The 21,412-nt window shown below is 43.8% G+C and overlaps 1 protein-coding gene across 3 annotated transcripts in view; it reads right to left on the bottom strand.

Moving 5' to 3' along the window:
- Nucleotides 1-298: 298 nt before the first annotated feature.
- Nucleotides 299-21,412, bottom strand: part of CEP89 (centrosomal protein 89) — a 75,025-nt gene continuing 53,911 nt past the window's right edge. For 2 of the 3 annotated variants that reach the window (XM_058529083.1, XM_058529082.1), the window contains exons 15-19: nucleotides 16,966-17,133; nucleotides 15,917-16,058; nucleotides 12,279-12,368; nucleotides 6,257-6,426; nucleotides 299-3,115 (exon numbers count right to left, since the gene is read on the bottom strand). In XM_058529083.1, the coding sequence (XP_058385066.1) occupies nucleotides 2,875-3,115; nucleotides 6,257-6,426; nucleotides 12,279-12,368; nucleotides 15,917-16,058; nucleotides 16,966-17,133 (811 nt within the window). In that variant the 3' untranslated portion in view covers nucleotides 299-2,874. The remainder of the gene's footprint in view (nucleotides 3,116-6,256; nucleotides 6,427-12,278; nucleotides 12,369-15,916; nucleotides 16,059-16,965; nucleotides 17,134-21,412) is intronic. The other variant, XM_058529084.1, reaches the window with a different exon arrangement.

Below are 21,412 nucleotides of genomic sequence, written 5' to 3' on the forward strand. Positions count from 1 at the left end.
AAAGAAATGCTGATATGGAGGGAAGCTACATCCCTTTCTTGAAGGACATCATTCTTGGCTTTGGGACATTGTAAATGTTTAAAGCAGATGCACAATGCATGCTCAACAGGCCACGTCAGGCCTTTCTGGAAAAACAAGGTCAGGCCCAATTAGTTTTAAACTACACGGCTTCCTCATATCCTCCAATGTATCCTATTTCTTTTCATTTGTCAGTCTATGCAGCACTGTCCCAGAGAAATATAATGTGAGCTGCATATGTAATTTAAATTTTTCTAGTGGTCACACAAAACAGGTGAAATTAATTTTAATATATTTTATTTAACCCAATAAATACAAAATGTTATCATCTCAACATATAACCAATATAAAAATTATTAGTGAGCCATTTTACATCTTTTCATACTAAGTCTTCAAAAATCCGATGCATATTTTATGCTTATAGCACATCTTAATTTGAATGCTCGATTTTACCAGAAATACTTGGTCTAACTTCATAAAATTTGTAGTGGAAAAGGTAGGTTCACATAGCCGTGTGCTCTAACACATAAAAGTTCCCCTGCACCAAGACCCTGCTCCATCTGGAAATGAGGCTCGTTCTGTCCCAGCTGTCTGTTTTCCTCCGAGCACCTAGCTCAGTCTGTAATTATGTCTGCCTTCGTCACTGCTATTGTTCTCAACAAACAGTGCACACAGATAAGCACCCAATGTATACTGCTGAATAAATGTTACGCAGAAATCAATAAAATTCAGAATTTCCCCCTCTTTCACTGGAGTTGGATGACCCACTGCTCTACATAGAATGAAGCTGTTGGAAAAGGGTGGGGTCTCTCTCTTTCTTCTTGGAGGTTGAGGGGCAAAGGAGTCACTTTGGATCCCACCGCCCCCCTGCAGGGGTCAACAGCCGTCCCCCCGCTCTCACACCAAACTCACCCCACACCAACCTGGGCCCTGGCCCCTCTCTCCACTGGGTCCTGACTGCCCCAGGGCTGCTTTTTAATAAAGCAAGGGCAGCAGGGCTCATTGAGTTCCCAGGTCATGTTTTATAACTTTGCCTGGGGTTACTTCAACCTGGTCAGGACGTTTCTGGGGCCACATAAAGCCTCACCAGGAAGCATGGAACAGGTTCCTGCTCAGACTGGGAACCTGCAGCATGAAGGGGAACAGGAGCCCCTCCAGCAGTCCATGCTCTCCTTAGACCGGTCTCGCCTCACTGCCCACCCCACCCTCCAGCCCCACAGCCCCTCCTGCTGCTCCTGAGTTCCTGCCTCTGCCCACACATCCCTCTCTGCCCTTCTCCAGCTCCTGGAGCCCTGTCCACTCCGCAAGGCCCAGGGCGTCCCAGTTCCTTCAAGAAGGATCCCGAGGCCGGCCTCTGCACCTCTCAGCTGCCTTGTCTCTTGCTTCTTTGCCTGCCTGGCCCATCTTTGCATCCTGGACTCTGAGCTCACGTGTCCATTTCCCACAGCACCCAGCAGGTGGCCGGCAGAGCCCAAGTGCTGCCCGACTCCCACCTGCCTGGTAGTGACGTGGACCAGGGGTCACTGAACTTGCAAAGTATACTGTAATGTGCAGTAAACTTAAAGCAGAGATGTGAAAATGTTCACTCTCGAGGGAATAAAACGTTCTCATAAAAGGCAGGAAAAGGATGACTAAAAGTGGTTCTCTAGGCGACATGACAACAGCAGCGTTCCCATGGACAAGCCACCCTGAGCACAGGTCTGGAAGGCCAGAGACTCATAGGGCCGCTGCCCCCTTCGGCTTGTCTACCGATTACTGGACAGTCGGCACAAACTCCCTTGAAATAACATCAGAGTTATTTGCTAGGTCATCTTCTAGGGGATCATAACGTAGTTTTAAATCCTGGTAAGTCTTTCTACACCTGGTAAAAGGAAAATAAATTTGAATTGTTTGACTGCTGAACAAGTTTAATAAAATGTAAAAGAACTACTCAACTTCCCATCTAGTCAAGATCACGTGCATAACTTTTACACGTGACCAAGGACCGGTGCTGGGCCTAACGGCACACCTGACAACGCAGGCCTCAGCTCTGACGGGTTCCCTAAAAGGATGTGTCCCAGGATTCTACACTTCCATCCCACTGTTCAGGGTCCTTTGGAGCCTGATGTCCCCACGTTCTTCCAGCACGTTGGCTGGGGACAAACAGCCCTAGACAGCTGGCATTACCGTCAGGAAGTCCCAGTGAACGTTCCCGAGAGGCTGGGATAATTTTCCTGGGGAGGTGGCACAGCGTGGAGCAGAACTGTGACCCTGGCGCCCTTCTCGGTGGTGGCAGTGGGGCAGGGACCCCACCTTGGTGTTCAAAGTCAGGGCTCTGAAAGGGGAGGAGGGGCTATGTGGCCCCAGAAAAATGACCTTCGCAGGAGGACAGAGAAGGGCTGAGGGAGGGGGCAGAACGGGTTTTGTACAACTTACTGGTGCACGAGGCCCAGCACCGTGTATTTCACCAAACAATAAAAGACCACCCAGAGCTGATGCTTCCATCGACGGCTCGTCCAATTAAACTTATTCACCTAACACTCAGGATGAGAGTGCGGTCCTGCTCGGCCGTTTCCTCTGTGCTTTCCCAGCTACAGGTCTAGGAGCCCAGGCAGGCCAGCTCATCCGGTTACCTGTTAACCTGAGCAATGGGACTCATAGAGCCCACCTCAGTGGCAATGTGGCCAGAGGATGTGCACTGGCTGAAAAATAGTTCAGCAGCACACTATTAAAAAAAAAAGCAAAATATAAAAAAACAGATTAAATTTCTGGGACAGTTGATGTCTTCCTTGCCCCAAGGAGAAAATGCGCTGTGGTGGTAGGAGGGAGTTTGTCCTTCCCTGTCCCATGGCAGGCAGACCTCTTGGCCCAGGTGCCCTAGCCCAGGGGCTCCCGCAGGCTCTGGTGGGTGGTGGGAGGTGGCTTCATGTCACAGTAGCTGAAGTTGCAGCCATCCAGCACGTCTCCCTGTGGGACGCTGTCGAGGCAGGGGCCCTCGAAGGCTCTGGTGTTGTCCCTCATGTCTGCCCTCTCCAGTGTGGCCTGGAGAAGTTCTCGGATTCTTCGGTTTTCCTTGGAGGCGGACTCCCAAACAACTTCAAGCTCGCCTTCCATTTCTCTGAGAGAAATAAACAAAACAAAGGAAAAATTTAAAATAGCACAAGTGAAAAATATTTACAGAGCCCTTATGAATCCAAGAGCCCATATGGAAGAATGCTTAACATCAGAGAATCGAGCCCATCATGCCTGGGTTCTCAAGCAGAGCCTGCCAATGCCAAATGAAGCACTGAGGGCCCCTGGACAGAGAGAAAACACACGGCACAGGCTGACGTGACTTCTGACCTTCTCTCCAAGGCTGGCGTTTTCCTTGATTTGGGCACCAATGCACACATCCTTTGTCCTCTATAGAATTAACATGTATACAAATAAAATACAGCAACTGAGGTGGCTGACCTATATGCCACAATGGCCAGGCCACGGGCACCTACATGGCAGGGCCCTGGGGGCCTCTCCTGCATCCCCTCTGCCTGTCCCCATTGTGACCTGGCCAACACTGAGGCACCTTTCACAGCACTATCCACAGAGCCATCAATGGACGCAGACATGAAGAGTGAGTTAGGGGGTGAGGAGAGGAGTGCGGATCGCAGCTGAGGACGCAGAGAAGACTGGCCTAGGCCACGTGCTGGGAGGTGAGCGCCCAGAGGGAGCTAAGGCTTGTGAGAAAAGGAAAGGGAAGCAAAGCAGTTTGTGCTGAGCGAGGCCTCTGTGCCAGGCAGCCCGTGGGCACTGAGGAAACAGGGCAGACAATGGCATCCATGACCTCACAGGGTGGGGAGCCCCATGGAGGAGCGTGAAGGGGAGAACAGCAAGCCTCAGCCTGGGAGGAGGAGCAGGCCTTGTGCAGGATGGCAGGAGGCCAGCTCCTTCACAGACACTGCCAGATGGTTCTGGAAAATGTTAGAAACTGAATGATCGGTGGACTTAGCACCATTGTTTAAAAAAGAGAAGACTAAGATTCACGGAGGCCAGTGACATGCCCACTGATCCAGCATCACGTTTCTTGTGAACTGTTGCTTCCTTCCAAAGTCCATGATGGCCACTGAGTGTTAGGCACTCTTTCATTAAACTATGTCTAAAAAAATCCTAACTTCTGTTTTCTGGAACAAAACACCTTGATGTTTGATAAATTATAGCAATCATAATAAAGTATGGTTGAACTCAAAAGAAAGAATAGGAAATCTCTAAAGGCAGAAAAAAACGAACAATAAACTGAAACCACAGAGGCAGGCAAACAAAATGTTGGTATTGCTTTGAGGACAAAGTCCATGCTAGAAACCCAGATTTTTGTAGAACAGAGACGAGGTCTTGTGCTCATGCAAACTGGGTGTGACAGAAAACCCCAGGGCTCACTCATATCTATGCTTCTCCTCTTCCTAGAAACACTCTGAACTATGTATCCTAGAATTAGGCAGGTAAATGGAAGCATGCGAAGGAACCTCAAGGAAAGGATGGTTGGGCAGAAAACCTGCCGATCTTCAAAAGAAACCTGCTAATAGTCTCTTTAGGGACTGTAGCCACTGCCTGTTCTCAACTGGTTCTGGAGTTTGAATACACAGTTCCCCAGTGTAGGACAACCCCAGGCCCTGACTGCAGTGAACCAAGAGTAAAAAGATACTTTTGAAACAATCAGGGAAAAACTCAATGGATGGGTTAAAAGTTAACTGGACACAGCTGAAGAGAGAAATAGTAAAGTAGAATACTGAGCAGAGGAAATCACCCACAATGCAGTTCAGAAAAATATACGATATTAAGAAGTTATACATTATAAATGTAATAATGGCATTGCGAATTTTTTAAGTCCTTTTGTATTTTTTTTAAAAGCATTACTGCAGCCTGTTTTTTTTTAAATTAATTAATTAATTAATTAATTTATTTATTTATTTTTCCCCCAAAGCCCCAGTAGATAGTTGTATGTCATGGTTGCACATCCTTCTAGTTGCTGTATGTGGGACGCGGCCTCAGCATGGCCAGAGAAGCGGTGCCTCGGTGCGCACCCGGGATCCGAACCCGGGCTGCCAGCAGCGGAGCGTGAGCACTTAACTGCTAAGCCACGGGGCCGGCCCATGATCTTATTTTTTAAGTTATTTTTTTTTTTAACTGAGGAAGGAACATGATCTTTATTGGCTTATATGCAAAGTTTAATTTTGGTTTTATGCAGAGTTTGCATAGTTCATGATTAGTTTCTAATGAAAAAACTAGGTGTGTTGTCAATGACCTTGAAGAAGATCAGGTGACGGCAGCAAATAGAAAAATCTGAAGAAGAGGCATAACTTTTAACGTAGAAAGGTCAGCAAGAACCGCTTCAGCTGCAGCCAGTGATGTCACCACCATCAGGTTCACTGCTCGGAAAGCAAACACAGCAGCTGCCAGGACAGCAAGAATTTCCAGAGAGTTGTATCCTAGGATTCTATCCCACAAAAGCAAGAGTTGATCTGTAGCTAAGTATCCAGAGAAAGCTCGAACCATCCATTTAAATGATATGCGACGCCCACTCATCCACCCAGCCATCCATCTGCTCTGGGTTCAGATGTCTGATTATGATCGTAAAAGGGAACGATCAGAGATTTTAAAGTTCCCAGAAAAGAAAAAAAAATAATAGCAGAAATAAACCATTTAACCAAAAATTTATAAAACCTCCCAAGAAAATGGAATAAAAAACATCAAAAAGACGGAAAAGAGGAGAAAAAAGGGAAGGACAACGAGAGGCCTGGACTGATTTAGGAAGTCAGATATTCAAACAACAGGGATCTTTGGAGGAGGGATGAAAGGCAGCGAGGAGCCGGGGCCTCCTGCAGAGCACGGCCGCTGCAGTTAGTCCTGTCCTGTATACTTGCAAGTTGCCGAGAGTAGGTTACAAATGTTCTCACCGTAACAACAACAACAAAATATGAACCACGTGAGGTGAAGGATGTGTTAACTAACCTTACTGTGGTGATCATTAGCAACATATATGTGCATCAAATCATCACACTGCATGTGCGTCATCACATCTCAAACTTACACAATTGCCGGGGAAACAATTTAAAAAGAAAATGAGGAGCAAATAAAAATCAAGGCCAATATTAAATTCACATAAAACTATAAAGGAAAAACAAAAATAACCAATCAAATAAACAAAACAGGTCCAGAGAGTTTTACCGGAGAATTCTACCAAACATTCAAAACACACACCTACGCCTGGGGGCTGGGGCGGCCCTACCTCTTCTGCTGCAGTGCCTGGTCCAGGACGTCCTGCGTGTCCCGCAGCATCCGGTGGAGGTGCCGTAGCTCCTGTTGGTACTGAGCTGTCTTGCTAGCAAAGTCCTCCTGCTGCTCTGTCAGGTGGTGACTGATGTTGCCCAGCTTCAGGGCTGCCTGCTTCTTGTACCCCTGGGGGAGGAGGTGGGCCTCTGTGAGTGGGGGCATGCTGCCTGTGGCCCAGGGCAATGGCCTCCCGGATGCACTCCCTACCCGCCTTCTGGGGCTGTCAGCGCCCAATGAGTTGAGCAAGCCCTGGCTAGGTGTGATCTGGGAGGGGCAAGTCTGGATCATAAAAGTCATATAAAGTAATAAAAGAATTTCAAGTATAATAAAACCAAATTTCTAATTTGTATCAAGCCTAGTTTTTTACACACTACAAATAAAATTAAAACAGAAGGACCTGGCAAGGTTCATCATACTCTATTTTTTGTGTGTGTGAAGAAGATTAGCCCTGAGCTAACATCTGTGGCCATCTTCTTCTACGTTATATGGGACGCTGCCACATCATGGCTTGACAAGCAGTGTGTTGGTCTGCACCTGGGATCCGAACCTCCGAACCCCAGGGCCGCTGAAGAGGAGCATGAGAACTTAACTGCTACGCCACTGGGCTGGTCCCGTCATACTCTACTGATAACAGATGACTGAGATGAAAGCCTGATTCATTGATTTTCCTCCTTAGATTTTTATTGTGTAGAATTTAAGGTCATGAATTTCCCTCTGAGCATTTCTAAAACTACTGTCACAAAGACCCTGACTTGTAGCTTACTTAGATTCAATTTTCTTTAGAAATTAGGACATTCAATTTATACATCCCCTCTGACTCAAGAATTGGTTTACTACAGTTTTTATATTTCCAGGTGAAAGAACATTCTTTGCTTTCTGATTTTGTTTATTAATTTCTGGTTTTCATCTTTTTGATCAACAAATATCTGCCTTATTTCTACTTTTAGGGGTTTATTGAGGTTTTTTTTGTAGCCAATCTATGATAAAATTTTTGTGACTGTTCTGTGTATATATATACACATAAATAAACCTTAGGGATTATGTCATTAAATCTTCTATATCCCTAGTTACTTTTCTTTAATCTCTCGATCTGTCTTGGACCAAGACAAGTGGATTAAAACTCCTTTTATTACTAAGTTTCCATTTCCCTTTTTTATCTCCTATAGTATATACTTGATAAATTTGCTGCTGTGTTGTTTAGTACATAGATATTCATAACTACTATATATTATTAATTGTAGTCTTTAGTATTATGAAGGACCCTCCTTTTTTTTCTTTTTTTGTCTCATTTAGAGCTTTTGGCCTGAATTCTATCTTGGCAGATGTAAATACTTTTTCCTTGGTTGTATTATTTCTACATTGTCAGAAAACATTTATATTCTATTCTATCAGCCTTATCCCTGCTTTGCTTAAGTCTTAGTTCACAGTTAAATATACTCTTTGTTCACTAACAGCACTTTTCCAAAGTGTGCCCCATCATTTCTCGGTTGGCTGAACTCAGGCTGATGGACCCTCAGGACAAAGTTCTTACATGGTCACAGCTGTCTGAAGAGCAGCTTGGTTGGATGGAAACATCCTTGGCTCATGTTCTCTTTCCTTGAATATTTACTGATGGCATTCCACCGTTCTCCTGCATTCAGTGTTGCTGTTGAAAAGTGCGATGCCAACGTGGTTTTCTTTTCCTTATGTTTTGGTCTTTTGTCTGGGTGTTCAAAGTATTTTTTTTTCATCTTAAAGTCACAGGTCTCAGTGTCAATTTTCTGGGTCCATTTTTCCTAGGTACATAATACGCCTTTTCAATATGTAGATTCAAGTCTTTTGTTTCAGAAAAGTTTTTATGAATTATGGTTTGGAGCAGAATAAGTTCCACTGTTTTGTTTTCTTCTTTGGAGACTCTAGCAAGAGGTATACTGGATCTCCATCACCTTCTGCCAAACTCTTTTTACATCTTTATCTCTGCTTTCTCATCTTTGCTTTTCTCATTTCTATCCTTTATGTCTCTTATTGTGCTTTTATGATATCTTTGTGCTCCTTATAATTTAGTCCACATTTTTGAAATGGCTTTTTTCCTTCTATTTCTTTTCTGTGTTGTATCAGTTCCATTTCACATCCTCCTTTGTCTGGCCATCTCTTCTTGGGTTCCTGTGTTTCTGCTTTGTGGTATTTCTTCCTAGCTTTGACTGCTTTATTAAGTTTTCGCTACCTACTTACCTATCTACCTACTACCTGCCTATCAATTCACTTTGGAATATAGGTTACAATTTTGATCTCCTTTGTGGCAACATTTTTTTTGATGCATTTTCATCATGTGTAGGAAGGCATACTTCTATTTTCCTTCCTTTTCTTAAAGTATTTTTGTATGGAGGCCACTCATCCTTCAGGATGAGATGAGGTTCCCGGCAGGGAGCAATAGTTGGCTGGGTCAGCGTAGCCTTCCAAGGTTTACACACCACCTCTCCTGTAGCCCCTTCTCTGGTTCTCTGAATCCAGCCTGGTTCAGAAAGGATGCTGCCTGCAGCTCACAGCCCTAACTTCCAAGGTGATGTCTTCACTTTTACAAGTCATATTTTGCTGGAGTTTCCTGAGATATCACCTCTGGATTTTCTCAAGCCTTTTCCCGGTCTCTTCTCTTCACTTCACCAGAGATTCTGCCCCATCTAACAAGGATCCAAATCACAGGTTTCCTCTCTAGGTGGCTGGGGGGCCCTTTTTATATTCCTATTCAGATGAGCAGATGGATTCCCAAGACAAGGCCAACCACTCTGAAGATCAGACCTTCTCTTTTAGAAGTAAAAGCCAATAGGAAAACCAGAAAAAACCCAACAACCCATAATTGCTCATTATTACTTGTAATATGTCTATGCAGATTCCCATCATTAATAGTACAGTGTATTCCTTCTAGCCTTTCTGAGGCAGAATTGAGGTATTGTTTTGTACACTGCTTTTGATTTTGCTGAATTTTTAAAATTATAAAATATATTATTTAATTAATTCTCCAAATAGTTATTGAATATTATGTACCAGGTGCTATTCTAGATGCTTGGAATACACAAGTGAATGAAAACAGAAAAAGTCCCTGCCCTGTGGAGCTTAGAGTCAGGGGACAGACAATAACCAATAAACACAATGAATCAATTACACAGTCTGTTAGAAGTTGATGTTGTCTATGGAGGAAACAATCAAGCAAGGCAATGAGAATCAGGGGTGTGCAAGAATGGATGAATAGCAATTTTAAATAGTCAAGATATGCCTCACTGATAGGGTGACATGTGGATTTTGGGGGAAGCATATAAAACATACATGCATAATTTAATTAATAATAACAAAGCAAACATCATGTAACTATCATCTAAGTTAACAGACAGAACATTATCAGTATCCAGGAAGTCCCCAAGTGTTCCAATCCCTTAGATATAATCATTAATCTTATTTTTGCTATAATCTTTTCTCCACTTTCCTTTTTTAGTATTACAATCTATGTATGCACCAAACAATTTAATTTTGCTGTTTTAAACCTTATATAAACGCAATCATATTAGAGGTACTCATTGTGTTGAGCTTCTTTCACTCAATATTATGCTTGTGAGATTCACCAACATTATTGTAAATATAATCTGTTCATTTTCATTGCTATTAGATATTCTTCTATGAATGCATCACCATTTATTTATCTGTCCCACTGTTGGTGGTATTGGGTTGTTTCATCTGGGACAATTAGGAACAAGGCCAACATGATCGTTTCTTTACGTGATTTCTGGTGCTCATGTGTAAGAGTGTCCTCATCTGGAAGACCACATATCCAAGGGAGGAATGGCTGGGTTGTGAACTATGTGAATGTTCTACCTTACTAAAAGTTTGTACCAATTTCCAGCCTCAGGAGCAAGCTAGAAAGGCTCCCACTGCTTCGTGTCATTGCCAAACACCCTGTATTGTCAAACTTCTTAACTTTTGACCTTGTAGGTACAAAATGGGTAAGAACACATTTTCACCCTCTGGCCACTTTTAAGATTTTCTCTTTGCCTTTGGTGTTCTGCAGTTTCACTACAATGAGTCTAGGTGTGGATTTCTTTTTATTTTTCTGCTTGGTGTTCAGATTATGACAACTAAGTGTACTTTAAGATTAAATTTACCATATCCTTATTTACTTTAAAACTGTGTCAGTGAATATTCTGTGATATAGCATTTTTATCACACAAATCAAATTCCTAGAAAAATAAGATAACCTGCTAGGAATCTCTGATGACATTTTAGAATTCAACACAACTCCACAGCCTAGATGGTTAAATTAAATTATATCTACCACTGGAAGCCACAGGACAAATTCCCCAGAGTTCTGAGTGCGGGACTAGTGCAGGCATTTTCAACTTTCCTTTTAGCAAAGGAGCCCTTTCTCCAAATAGCATCATGGCTAAAAGCCCACATTTGAGAGTGAGAGTGGAGCTGCTCTGGTCCACAGCAGGAAGGAGTGCCCTGGACGGGTGGTGGGGAGGTCCCTGACCACAAACGGCCCTGTGTCCATTATATCCGGGAACAACGAGGCCCTGGAGGGTTACACTGGTCTTCCCTGAACTCAGTTAGAGAGAAGTGATGTTCCTTGGGGGAGGCCGAGAATCCAGATCAGGGCAGCTCAAGGATGCTGCCTGTGGCAGACCCTATTGGAAACCAGAAAGCCACTCAGGCAGCATCTGTCTGTGCCACCTGAAAATCAAGACCTACAAGGCAATGTGACTGCCAAAAATTTAATATTTGTGTTATTTAAGCAATATTTATGAAACACAGGAAAATAAAATCTATTCTTTGCATTGGGAAACATATTTGGGTCTGAGCAATTTTAAGTTAAATTTTAACTTTTTTTTTTTTTTTTGGTGAGGAAGATTGGCCCTGAGCTAACATCTATTGCCAATCTTCCTCTTTTTGCTGAGGAAGATTGTCCCTGAGCTAACATCTGTGCCCATCTTCCTCTATTTTGTATGTGGGATGCCGTCACAGCATGGCTTCATGAGTGGCACGTCGGTCCACGCCCAGGATTCAAACCTGCGAACCCAGGGCTGCCAAAGCGGAGCATGCGAACTTAACCACTACACCACCAGGCCAGCCCCTAAATTTTGTTTAACTTCTAAAAAATAAATAATTTAAGACTAAACCTTATGTTTCCTAAAACAAAGCAGACAGACAAACTCTGAACATACATTTACTCATGTATATATACTGTTCACTCCATACCACGAGTATTTATTCACAGCCAATGTTTCGATTTTCTTTTCTTGGCTTGTTAATTTTCCAATGTTAAATGTCATCAATCTATGTCTCCACTTCTCAGGCCCTTTTAATCATTGTCCTACACATACACGCACTTGAGCCCAGGGGTCCCAGCTCTATTCCCCACACTTGGAGCTACATGGCTCACAGACCTTCCCCTTCAAAACTCACAGGCTCACTGTCCTCCAGCCAGGCCTCTAGCCTGCTGGTCCTCTCCCTGCCCCCGCCCTCGAGAGACCAGTTTGGCTGGTGAGGCTGAGGATGCAGGCTGAGAGGTCGGCAGTCAGAACACAGACCACAGGGAGGAGAACGGAGGCCAGGTGAGGGAGGTGGCCACGGGACTGAGAGCAGGTACAGCGAGAATGGCTTTCCTGGGCAGAGACACCGGAAGGTGCCATCAGCGTAATGCTGCCCTCTAACTGAAGCAACAAATGCTGGGCTTGACCATAAAGCCTGGACGTTAACTTAAGGCTACAGCCTGGAGATTTTTCCATCTCTCCCTTTTTTTAAACAGACGCATGCTATCATTGAGCCGATGAACAGCAGTTTACTTAATGAGTGGGGAGGTGCTATTTCTGCCAGCAAAACCCTCTACTGCTCTCCTCTGTGGATGATTAGTGTACATACATGCAAAACGTACCATTTCCTTAAAGAAATCTGCCCCAGTAGGCCTCGTTCCCCTCTGAACATGCAATCTCTGAGGCTGAAGGACCACTTACCTTGACTTTCTCCTCCAACCTCCCCAAGCGAATATTGCCTTCTATGATTTTGTTGAGAACTCCATGCTTCTCACTTTCTAAACACTTAGCCTAAGGAGAAAGGTGAAAAGAAAAACAATGAGCTCTCAGTTTTACAGAAAAATTAAAATAATACAAAGTTCTTCTGCAAAGAGTATTACTACTACAAGTAATCTCCACTCTGCCACTTGTCTGGCTGGCCCACGCCCCCTCCTGCCCCACCTTCAGGTTCCCACTCCCTGTGTGAGGGCTGCGGGCAGGACTGGGCCCATAGCTGAGGAGGGGCAGGAGCCGGGCACCCTCCTAGGTACAAACGGAAGATCTGAGCCCCCCACACAAGGGGAATGTGTGAGTTGTCGGGGCTTCCAGCACACTTCTCTATTCTTGTGGAGTACACCATCCCTTCAATCGTATCCAAAGAATAAGTGCCAAAAAGCAAACAACTTTTTAACTTGACTATCTGAATAATTATAAAATGAAAGATAACTTAATATGAACGCACAATGCCATTCTCCAAACCAAATGTGACAGGCAGTATATCCAAGAGGAATGTCATTTGAAGCTGCATGATGTAGATTAATATCCAGATGGGACGTGCACTAGTACGCACTATAAGTTAACTATTTCAAACGCTAAAATTAAAAAACAAAAGTAAAGGTGAGCTTTCCTTTTTTTTTTTTTGTGAGGGAGATCAGCCCTGTGCTAACATCCATGCCAATCCTCCTCTTTTTGCTGAGAAAGACTGGCCCTGAGCTAACACCTGGCTCATCTTCCTCTACTTTATATGGGACGCGGCCACAGCATGGCCTGACAAGCGGTGTATTAGTGCGCGCCCTGGGTCTGAACCCGGGCTGCCAGCAGCGGAGGGCGCGGACTTAACCGCTACGCCACAGGGCCGGCCCTGAGCTTTCTTTCTAAAGTAGACTAGTATTGACAGTTGGATTTTCCAGAATGGAAAAATAAGACAGAGTTAAATAACTTGTCACAGCTCCCATGGAAGACCCATCCTAAAGGCAGGACTCGAAATTAAGATGCCAATATCAATAAATTAAGATATAAGGGGCTCTCACAAGGCTCAAGAGACGAGGACGGGGTGAAGTGGGGGTGCACGGCCCACAGTCCCAGGACAGGGCAGAAGCAGCCAGTACCATCCCTGGACCCCGGCTAGAGGAGCTGGCCTTGGGGCTCCCAGGGGCAAGGAGCCTGCTGGGCCAAGGGGACAGCAGTGTCTGCATGTACACAGAGGTCCCTCTGGTGGGTGGAGCTGGGGTGGGATGAGAGCTGTTCCCTGTACTCTGAGGGTCGGAGGATTCTAGGTTCCAGCCTGGCTTTCAGGTCATAATAACAAAGGTCAAGGCAGGAGGAGAGAACTCATTTCATTAACAGTCTGCTGGCTTAACTTGTAACTTTTAAGCATTTGGACACACAGTATGTGGCCTCCATTTGTATTTCCCTCCTGGTCCCACAAATATGAGTGTCCCCCCGTTTGAGGATCAGGGAGGATCTCGACTTCATCGTGGAAGCCTGGATGCTCTGGTCCACCTTGGAGGTACACAGCCTGCATCCTGGGAGAACCTGCATGCCCTGCCCTGCAAACAAGGCGGCTTCGCCTTTGCAGTAGGGCTGAGACACGGTGGCTGGGTGCGCATGAACGTTTCTAGATGAATGGGCTTGCTTGGCATGTTCCGTTTTTCAACACGCTTTCCCTCTGCCCTCTTGATATTCCAGCGGGTAAGCCAAGGAGGCTTAGCAGAAGGAGAGTCAGTGCTCAGCCCTGCTACGGAAAATGCCAGAGTCCAGCACTTGGGGTGGGGTGTTGACCTCTCAAGAGGCGGACTACTGGGTCAGGAAGTCTGTATGCTTTTAAGGCTCCTACCACGCTGTGTCAAAGTCAAATTGCTTTTAAAAGACTTAGAAATCACCAGTAATGTGTAACCAGGCTTACCACACTCCTACCAGCAACTACTATAATTAAAAAAATTTTTTTGTCACATTAATGTAAGTACACAATGGTATTTCAAGACTAGCTTCATTAGCATTTCTTTTTTTTAAACAAGCAGTAATAACTCTTTTTTTTTTTAATAATTTTATTTATTTATTTATTTTTTTCCCCCAAAGCCCCAGTAGACAGTTGTATGTCATAATTGCACAGCCTTCTAGTTGCTGTATGTGGGACGCGGCCTCAGCATGGTCGGAGAAGCAGTGCGTCGGTGCGTGCCCAGGATCCCAACCCAGGCCGCCAGCAGCGGAGCGCGCGCACTTAACCGCTAAGCCACCGGGGCCGGCCCAGCATTTCTTTTATTATAAGTAAAGATCTACCTTTCTCCCCCCAAGAGCTGTGTACTATTTATACTTCCTCTTATATAAACAACGGGTAGAAGTCTATGTCCATTTTCCCATGGAGGAAACTTACATCTTTCTAACAGATGGCAATAAGCCAGTGGTGCATCCTGACGCTCTCCACACCTCACGCGCCCCAGAGAAGGGCTGAGTTACTTCCACGTTTGCCCGTCTCTGACTCTCTCAGCAGGTCTGCTAGTCTCTTTCGTAATGACATCCATTAAACTGTTACTTCTAATCCTACACTACCAGAGATTTGCAACACTGCTTAAACATACACGGTTAAATGCACGTAAGCAATATGCATTCAAAGTAGAAAAATCATAAAATGCAGATAAGTAGGATTTGTTTAAAAATTGCCTCTAACTCCACCTCTTGGAGATACAGCTATCCAACTCACTGTTACATTTTGTGGTAAATTCTATCAGACTTTTTTCCATGTATATAGCTTGGCACAGCATCTTCTCCCTTCACCACATAATCTGCTCTAGACATCTTTTAAAATCCATGTGGAGATGCCGAGAATCGTGTCCACAGCATCCCTCTGGCTGGCTGGGTGGTGCTCCATCCTCTAAGACCACCAGTTTACTCAGTTCCCTTTCTTGGGACTGGTGCTACTAGAAACAACGTGGGATAAATATCACTGTGCCCTTTAAACTATGTCCTTAGATGAACTCTATTAACCTGTCTATGATTCTTATGTTTCATCTTCAAACAAGGAATATACTAACACAGCTTTACAAAGAGAAAATAAAGATACGTCTGCATGTGTAATAAACACCTGATAACTACTGTTCCTACTTAGGTAAATGGACTAATTCTATTAGTTTACCTTCTAAAATATCATTGGCCATTATTTAAAAGTTTGGGTTATTCGCCTTTCAAAAATGTTTTTCCAGGGCCGGCCCTGTGGCTTGGTGGTTAAGTGCGCGTGCTGCGATGCTGGTGGCCCGGGTTCGGATCCCGGGTGCGCATCGAGGCACCACTTCTCCGTCCATCCTGAGGCTGAGTCCCACATACAGCAACTAGAAGGATGTGCAGCTATGACATACAACTATCTACTGGGGCTTTGGGGGGAAAAATAAAATAAATAAAATCTTTAAAAAAAAAAAAAAAATGTTTTTCCCCAATGGTTAAAGATAAAATTTTGGAGAGTTTGAAAATTTGCAGTTGAAATTTAAAAAGATAAACTTTTTACGGTGATTTTGTAAAAAAAAAATTCTTAAAATGATGTTTGCATATTAATTTGTAGTTTACTTGAAGTAACTGAGGAAACTTACCAAATATATGAGACTGTCACGTTCCTGGGTTATATTCTCTGCCAGGCCAACAAGATTTGCCAGGTACTGGTGAGCAGACATTTCATTCTCCATGGCTTTTTCCACTTGCTTTTTGAGGACATCAATTTTCTTTTGAGATCTCCTAGAGAGTTTCCCCAAATGGTGGAATAAAAAACTCATTAGCCTGAATGGCTAGGACACAGTGAATAACTGTATTATAAAAATAGCAAGTACATTAGCATTTAAATGTTATTCTTCAGCAACCTAAATCTTCTATAAGTTTCAAGGTAAGAAAAGGTAACTGAGGGGCCGGCCCGGTGGCGCAAGCGGTTAAGTGCGCGCGCTCCGCTGCGGCGGCCCGGGGTCCACTGGTTCGGATCCCGGGCGCGCACCGACGCACTGCTTGGCAAGCCATGCTGTGGCGGCGTCCCATATAAAGTGGAGGAAGATGGGCACAGATGTTAGCCCAGGGCCATCTTCCTCAGCAGAAAAAGAGGAGGATTGGCGGATGTTAGCACAGGGCTGATCTCCTCACAAAAAAAAAATAATAATAAAAATAAATAAAATAAATTAAAAAAAAAAAAAAAGAAAAGGTAACTGAATTTAATTTTAAACAAAGCATAATTATTGACTCCAAGTCAAGTTGATAGGAATCACAAAATGCTTAATACAATTAATAGGCTAATTATATATTATTCTATTAATTTTTTGGCTCATGTTCTAAAAGATACTTTTGGAAAAGGAATCTAGTAATCCCAAAGTAGACTTTTGGGAAATGGTTAGGAAAGAACTTCCAGAATTCTCAGTCTTAGGGTCATCATTATGACTATCAACCATATGTGAACTACAGTCTTGAGATGGTTAATGCTGGTCAACAGAAAAGCTTTTATTGTACTTATATTTTGATACCCAATAATCTCAATTATCCTTTTCCATTTTATAGGCAATATTAGAAAAAGAAAAGATAAAGAAAATAAAATAGAATATTCTTCAATTGTCTTTTCTTAACTATTAAAAAAAACAGCGTTAAGAAAAAAAAATATAAAAACCTATTTATTTTCTGTGCCCTTTGGAGTTCGGCTTCCAGTGCTTTGTTTTTGGCCGACAGACTGTTCTTCTCCAACAGCAGGCTCTTCTTCTGCACTTGAAGGACCACCAACTTGCCCATCAACTCTTCCATCTCGGCACTGCCTTTCTCTTCTTCCTTCTGCAACTGGCTGACGGACAAAAACATCACAGGCTTGTCTCCAGGACATGGAGGCTCAAATGAGGCAGCCACTGCCAGGCAAGGGATAGCAGCCCAGCCCTCCGGCCCCCGGATGGGTCATCTGGAAAGCCTCCCCACCCCAGCTCCTGGAGGAGAGCAGACACGGAGTGGCTGGGCACACACCTCTTTGATGGTAATAATTGAACCCCTTTGTTTTCCCACAATTTTTGCTTACGTGTGTATATATACATATATGCTTATTTATACCTATTCCTTCCAGAAAGAATTTAAGACAGCTTAATTTTTTACAGTTATAATTGCCCCCCCCAAATCTTAATGCTAAAACAAATTTTAGGGTCGGCCCCGTGGCTTAGCAGTTAAGTGCGCGCACTTCGCTCCTGGTGGCCCGGCTTTGGATCCCGGGCGCGCACTGACTCGCCGCTTGTCCGGCCATGCTGAGGTCGCATCCCACGTACAGCAACTAGAAGGATGTGCATGTATGACATACAACTATCTACTGGGGCTTTGGGGGGAAAAAATAAATAAAAATAAAATTATAAAAAAAAAAAACAAAAAAAACCCCCAAATTTTATTTCTTACTTAAGTAATTATATGTTCTTATGATAAAAGAAAAAAAAGAACAAGAAGGCCATACCATTTCAATACATAATTCTGGCAAAATGATGCGTGAGCAAAGAGTTATTTCTTCATTGGTTCTCTTGGTGAACTGTCACGCACTATCCAGGACTGAGTAGGTGAGGCCAGGCGCACAGAGGCTGCCCAGCATTCTGAGAGACGAGGTCTCTCTGGGTACCACGTGGGGTTTACTTCCTGGTTTGCTGGTTGGCTGGCAAACAGGCCTCAGGTTGCCTGTGTTTGGGGTCTGCCTCACTTGTCATACAATTTCAGCGACTTCAGCCTGGGTTGGCTCCCTGAACACCCAGTCAGGAATTTTCCAGATAGTTTCCACTGATTTCTAGTTTTAGTCAGTCAAAGAGCAGAGGATGAAACTGGACAAAAACTACAGGATTGAGGTTTGCATTAAACTCATCTTTTAATTTATCTTTTTTCTTTGCTGTCTTTTGTTTTGGTTTTAGAATTTTATTTAAAAGTATTTTGGGGCTGGCCCTGTGGCACAGTGGTTAACTTCAGTGCACTCAGCTTTGGTGGCCCAGGTTCAGATCCCAGGCATGTACCTATGCCACTCATCAGCCATGCTCAAGTGGTGACCCACATACAAAATAGATGAAGAATGGCAGAGATGTTGGCTCAGGCTAATCTTCCTCAGCAAAAAAAAAACAACAACAACAGAAGATTGGCAACAGATGTTAGCTCAGGGTGACTCATCCTCACCAAAAAAAAAAAAAAAAGAAATTTTTTGCCAAATACCTAGTACCAAATCAACCAGTAGAAAGTTCACAATGAAAAGCAACCAAAGACAACAGGAAATGTCGGGAAAGTGTGGGTGGGCATGCACAGCCACTTTAGAGAGCAATGTGTCAAAATCCAGAAAATCCATTTACTCTGTGGCCCCACAGTGCCACCTCTAGGCATGCATTTAGGGAGACTTTTGCAGATTTGCAAAAGATGTCACGTACAAGAAAGTGTACTGCACATTGCTTAATGGGGCAAACCTAGTAACAACTTAAACTTCCATGAATAGGCTAAGGAAACTGGTATTTTATATGATGGAATACCACCATGCAGCAGTTAAAAAAGGATGAACTCTCTATATACTTCAACATGGAAACATCTTTGGAAAATTGAGTGCGAAAAGTCAAGATATTAAAAGTACGAATTCAGGGCCGGCCCCGTGGCTTAGTGGTTAAGTGAGCGTTCTCCACTGCTGGCGACCCGGGTTCGGATCCCGGGCTCGCACCAACGCGCTGCTTCTCTGGCCATGCTGAGGCCGCGTCCCACATACAGCAACTAGAAGGATGTGCAGCTATGACACACAACTATCTACTGGGGCTTTGGGGGGAAAAAATAAATAAATAAAATCTTTAAAAAAAAAAAAAAAAAAGTACGAATTCATTTATGTAAACTTAAAACACACCAAAAAATACTATATGTTATTCATGGAAACATACATAAAAATAAAAAATAGATTGGAAATATAATTCCAAATTTATGATAGTGATTGCTTTTGGAAAGCCACTGGGGAAAATGGGACTAAGGATAGTGGGTAAAAGGGGCTTCATCTGCATTTCTAACAATATAGTTCTTTTTTTTTTTTTGAGGAGGATCAGCCCTGAGCTAACATCTATTGCCAATCCTCCTCCTTTTTTTTTTTTTTCCCTTTTTCTCCCCAAAACCCCAGTAGATAGTTGTATGTTATAGTTGCACATCCTTCTAGTTGCTGTATGTGGGACGTGGCCTCAGTATGGCTAGACAAGCAGTGCGTCGGTGTGCGCCCGGGATCTGAACCCAGGCTGCCAGCAGCGGAGCGCACGCACTTAACTGCTAAGCCACCGGGCCGGCCCCAATATAGTTATTAACCAAAACAATCAAAAAATGTGGAAACAATTCACACACACACACAAAAGTTAACAGTTAATATTTGGTGGGAGACATAGTTGCTTTTAAAAAAATTTTAATAAAATGTTTCCTATTTCTCCTGTAGCATCTCACTCCCCAGAGGAAACTGCTACTAACCATTTCTGATTTTAGTTCTGTTGGTGAAAAACCATGATTTAAATTTTTTTAAATTGTGAAATATACGTACAGAAAAGCATATAAAAGATAAAGGCATATTTAAACAAATAATTATAAAATGAACACCCACATAATTTCCACAGGTCAAGAAATAGAACATTTCCAGTGGCCCTGATACTCCCACGTGTCCTGTGCCCATCACAGAGCCCTCCTTAATTATCTTTACAGTGTTACCACCTGTCTATGCATTGCCACAGTGTAGTTTGCCAGTATTAGAACTACATATGAAGGCAACCAAGATACATAATAGGTGCACAAAGGGACTACATGTACTTTACTGTCATTATGCCGTGAAGACTCAGCCATCGCTATGTGTGTGGCTGTAGAATATTTAACTGCGTCAGTACACCACACTATGTGTCCCTTCTCCTGCTGACAGTCATTTGGGCTGTATTCTGTGCACACACTTGCAGGATTCTCTAGGGCAGTGCCACTCAGAGTATGTTCCGCAGATGTGTGTCTGCCTCTAGGGTTTGTTACTTGTCCACAAGGTAAGTACAGAAATTGAGAGAATGACTTCAAAACTTTTCTAGCAATTTAACACTGCTGTGACATCTGTGTGGTGTGAGATGAGTGGCCTGTCTGGTTGCACGGCAGCCTGGGTGCTGTCAAGGGTGCACAGAGAGCAGCCTGCAGTAGGAGCTCATGTTCTGCATGTGCAGCAGGAATAGAGAACTGTGTGTGACTTCAAGGTTAGTCTGTCAAGTGAACCTGAAAAACATATAAAATCTAGAATTCATTTCTTTCATCAAAAACTACTTTGACTATTTTTTTTGGATAAATTGTTGAACTGGATTAATGATAAAAAGTTAAAGAAGGGGCTGGCCCAGTGGTACAGCGGTTAAGTTCGCGCATTCTGCTTTGATAGCCCGGGGTTCACTGGTTTGGATCCTCGGAGTGGGCCTACTCACCGCTCATCAAGCCATGCTGAGGCAGCGTCCCTCATAGAAGAGCTACAACTCTACAACTATGATACACAGCTATGTACTGGGGCTTTGGGGAGAAAAAAGAAAAAGAGGAAGATTGGCAACTGATGTTAGCGCAGGACCAAAAAAAGTTAAAGAAGATTGATGAAAATACAAAGACTTCTGCTTCCAGCCAAGATAGAGGTACCGAGACTCAGCTGGAAAACCAGACAAAACATGAGAAACAACAGTGTTCACACTATGCACAACAGAGCAAGCAGGACTGTGACCCCCGAGAGGAGAAAATAACGAGGTGAGTCCTGCAACTGCTCCAGCCTTCTGCCAGGCCGCAGCACGGGGAGGGGGCACCCAAACAGAATCAGTGGACTGCTGAGTTGAGGAGTCAGAGATCAGAGGTCAGGGGGCCAAGGCAGTTAGAACCTGTGGGGCAGAGAGGAGGGAGTTTCACAGAGAGAAAAAGGGCTCTGGAGCTCCGCAGGGGGTTCCCACACGTCTTCGGCTGAGTACCGGTCTGTACAAGTATGACAGAAAACCACCTGAGGCTGAGGAAAGAACCATTAAAAACAAGCAGGCAGAACAATTCCTGACACTCACAAAGAACTAGGAATAGTACCTGCGGCCCAGCAGAGTGGAAAGACCTTATATACA

The sequence above is a fragment of the Diceros bicornis genome, chromosome 34 (assembly GCF_020826845.1).
Source record: "Diceros bicornis minor isolate mBicDic1 chromosome 34, mDicBic1.mat.cur, whole genome shotgun sequence".
In the NCBI taxonomy this organism is placed as follows: domain Eukaryota; kingdom Metazoa; phylum Chordata; class Mammalia; order Perissodactyla; family Rhinocerotidae; genus Diceros; species Diceros bicornis.